This window comes from Trypanosoma equiperdum (assembly GCF_001457755.1).
Source record: "Trypanosoma equiperdum strain OVI genome assembly, contig: ctg_1204, whole genome shotgun sequence".
NCBI classification, from domain to species: domain Eukaryota; phylum Euglenozoa; class Kinetoplastea; order Trypanosomatida; family Trypanosomatidae; genus Trypanosoma; species Trypanosoma equiperdum.
The window spans coordinates 65049-68877 of record NW_027123177.1 but is presented as its reverse complement, the minus strand read 5'-3'; the positions used below and the strand labels follow the sequence as shown (position 1 = coordinate 68877).

The 3829-nt window shown below is 55.8% G+C and overlaps 2 protein-coding genes across 2 annotated transcripts; both read right to left on the bottom strand.

Annotated features, from left to right (window-relative positions):
* Positions 1–326: 326 nt before the first annotated feature.
* Positions 327–818, bottom strand: TEOVI_000523400 (uncharacterized protein; the record flags this gene model as incomplete). Its single annotated transcript, XM_067220719.1, has 1 exon — positions 327–818. The coding sequence occupies one exon, from the start codon at positions 816–818 to the stop codon at positions 327–329; it is 492 nt and encodes a 163-aa protein (XP_067076820.1).
* A 298-nt stretch (positions 819–1116) lies between these two features.
* Positions 1117–3810, bottom strand: TEOVI_000523300 (WD domain, G-beta repeat, putative; the record flags this gene model as incomplete). Its single annotated transcript, XM_067220718.1, has 1 exon — positions 1117–3810. The coding sequence occupies one exon, from the start codon at positions 3808–3810 to the stop codon at positions 1117–1119; it is 2694 nt and encodes an 897-aa protein (XP_067076819.1).
* Between the last annotated feature and the right edge of the window lie 19 nt (positions 3811–3829).

The following is a 3829-nucleotide window of genomic DNA, read 5'->3' as shown; positions in this document are numbered from 1 at the left end:
TGGGTAGCGGCTATGGCTTTGTGCCCCGGTGGTGATTCGTGAACATTTAAGGTGTTCCTTCCCTTCCTCATATTACTAAGCTATTTAATTCGTTTAGGCACCTCCAGCACTCCTTCATCCTAAAATCCTATCGGTGGTACTCCTTTCTTAGAAGGTGGAGAAAAAGAGCGTGTGACAGCAGCATCCCCACGTACAAGACAAATTGACAATGCACAAGGAACTTCTCTCATCCCCAAGCACGCGCGATAAACGTTCACACTTCTTAAAAGACGTTCTTCCACTGTAACTCCCTCCCTCCGTCCTTCCGTATACAACATGCCTTTCGACTATTTCCTCCGCTCGTAAAGTTCCCGTGCGGGGAACGGGAGAGGAGCCCGATTGTATCGGTGGAACGGAACCGAATCGTACCCCACGTAGCCATCATCTGCCTTGCCTTGTATCTTCGTAGTGTTCCCCGGGTACACACGCAACAGTCCCCACACATGCCTGGTGAAGAGATGCTGCATGTGATACTCCTGGTACTGGATGCGGCGATACCAAGTGTTAAGTTGAGCTGCCCGGGAGCGTTTGTAGCCCGTTGAGTCCCCAACACGGGGAGGCGGTTTGCACATATGGAAGCGTTGCAGGTCTCGCTGTATGACCGCCGTTCGTCGCAGTGGAAGCTGATCGACCCCTAACGTGAAGTACATGAGTTTCTGCCGTACCATGCGCTCGGGATCCGCCCACCATTTCGGCCCCGTTCTAATTACAGATATCGGTGGGGTGGCGACGGAGCTTGTGAGAAACGTGTTCAGTGAGGTCAGAGTTGAGCGCAGCATTCTCCAGATGTCCCTAAGAATCCTACTGCGAGTGGCGGCTGACGCCGGGGCCGGGGGTAAATAACGGGGTGGTGGAAAAGGGTGGGTGTTTAGATAAGGGGGTGCAAATCAGTCGGCGCCCAGTAGAAAGAAAGAGCGCGGTCGATTTCCGTGCAAGTAGGTGCAGTTGGCGTGCGACGGGGGGAGGGGAGAACGAGGGAACACCACCCCTCTGAGTTTTTTTTGTATATTACGAAGGGCACATTTCGGCCATGCGTTCATTGCGCAAGCGGTGCCACACCGTGGGCGGCGCCGCGCATCAGTTGCTTGCATGACAAAGGCTTTGAACGACACTTGTTCGCGACCCGCTCCCGGCATTCAGGCCGCCGTATGGCCGAGATGTGTCCTCAAGTTGGTTGGCGGCATTCTTTCTCGCCCGGTAGCGGTGCAGTTGCCGTTTCTTCTCCCTCTCAAAGTGCCTCCGCCACTCATCCACCTCATCCCTCGTCGTTGAAGCCCGAAGGCCATCATCGGCGTCACGATTGATGTCTTCGTTAACCGTAGTGCCTTGGTGCAGCTGGACGCGACGCCATTGATAAACCATCCCTTCTTCAGTCACGGCTGTAAGGATTCGCATGTCGGGCGACCAAGCCAGGCTGGAGGGACTGCCGCCGCAAGGGACTGGAAGTGTCGCCATGACAGCCCACGGCGTAACCACAGCGGAGGAGCCCGTGGCCGCGGTCTCTTCCTTTGCCACCGGCAGCATGCGGGCAGCAGTGCAGGCGATAATTTGAACAAAACCCTCCTCGCACGTGGATGTGAAGGTTGGGGAGCGCACGTTGTCGGTGCAGAACGCAGCCCCAGTGCTCATGTGCCGGATGCGGCAGGCACGGTCCACCACCAACATGGGCACCAACGTGTACTCGCGGGTGTCTTCTGCCTTCGCCTGAATGCACAGAACGGCCATCCGATCGCACGGCAACGACGCGAGCAACATCACGGCGCACATCAACTTGGAGCAGTCACTGGCATCCATTTCTCCGGGTGATTCGCTGGAGTTGTTACGGTTGAGCGCTTCAGAGGGTATTCCCTCTATCAACTTTCCGAAGAGTCCTCGCTTGGGAATCTTCCACCCAATGCGCTGGGCTCGCTTCAGATAGCGCAGCTGCTCTTGGGTCATGGTGCTCACCGCGAGTGCTCCCACCGGCGTGCCCTTTTCCAGCAGAAGCGATCCCGCCTTTTCGAAGCAAGGCTGGTTTTCCACCACTACCGCAGGGACCTGACAACACCTTTCTTTTATGCTTCCCCTTGTGGAGGAAGCACCTGAGGCGACTCCATGCGGGAGAAGACCTGTGACCGCTGGGGAAGAAGCGCGGCCCTCTCGCCATTCCCCACTTCGCCTTGGTTCAAGGGGGCACATAGCGCATGTGTGTTCACACCCTAAGTAGTACCGCCACATGCTCACGGTTCCGCTTGTGTCACCAATGAATAAGAACGGGTCGGCGCAGAAGTGAACTGCCACAGTGGACGCTTCTATCCGCATCTCGGCTCCTCTGCGCGTTACGGGGCGGCCTGTTGAAGTATTGTAAAGCCGCAAAAGGCGGTGCTGCATGAGTGAAACAAGAAGGTAATTGTTGTTTTCAGGCACAAAACGGACGAGGGTGGGCACACCACCACCTGTGTTGATACGACGGACTTTCAACCTCGTGCGCTGATTCCACAGTATCACACAAGCGTCCCCACCCGCTGAAGCAAAGAGTGTGCCAACGTCGTTAAAAGTCACGTCTGTAACGGGACCGCCGTGCGCCTGAAGTTTCAAGGGCTCCACTGGTGGCTCCTCGTCAAGGCAAACCCCATCGCCTTTTTCATCACCGTAACCATAGATATTATTTTGACCCGGCGGCGAACCTGTCGTGAAGAGCCACAAGAAACCTCTCCTTGTCCCTACTACGTAGCATTCCCCATTTGGGGAAAAACTCACTCTGGTACACCCATCCTTCATCTCAAGGTCCCCGTCAGGAGCCATTCGGTCTTCATTCCCGCCAGGCGGCGTTGGAGAGCCTCGCCCCTCACTGAGATCCACTACACGCACGACAGGGGAGAAGAGGTATGAGGTGTACGGCTCGGCTTCACCAGAGCATATTTGCTCAACTTCAGTCTGGGCCATATGGGCGGTGGTATCTTCGCTGAGACTGCTTCCGGCACCGAGAAGTCGGTAAACGGAGGCGCAGCGGTGTCCCTCGTGAACAGGGGCTAAGGTTTTTCTGACACTCAGTGTAGATATCGTCCTTGACAGGGTTTGACAGTCCGAATTGTCACTGCCCGACGATAAACGGAACGAAGGCATCTCTCGAGGACAGTGATCGTCCACGGACGCGAAAGCAGCTGTGTATGTATCCTGCGAGCTCTCACATTCGCTGTGGTCACCGGTTCTCGTCAGGGACGATCGAGTTGAATGAGCGGGCGACGCAGTTCCATCCTGAAGATCCTCTTTCATTACGTTTTTATCCAATTCCATTACCTTTGCAGTTGCGCTACTCCCAGTAATGGAGGACGGCTGCCGCGTATCACCACTCCCGAGAGTGTTTCCCAACATGTTTAGTTTCCCTTCTGCCGCGGCATTTTTCCTTTGTCGCCGCCGCCTTTCCTTTTCCAAGGCCGCGAGACGCTGCTGATGCGATGGAACAGCCCATCGAAGCGGCGGAAGCGGAAGGGCACGACATACGCCCCTCTTTTCCTCATGTTTCTCTAAGCATTGGGAATGAAGCGCATCCGTACTATCTTCCAACTCCAGCGTCATGAGCGAGACGCTCTGAACCCGATTCATGCCACAGCCACGCTCCAACAACGGTTGCGATGCCTCCCTACTCGCTACGACCTTCTCTTCCCCCAGTGGTTGTGTCACACTGCCCTCTTGAAGTGCTAGCAACAGGTGAACATTAAAGAGGGCACGGCGAAGTTCTGCCCAATCACTGGCATGTCCCACTCCCTTTGTTGCACGCTGTCCATCCATCGTGGTGTGACACGGCACC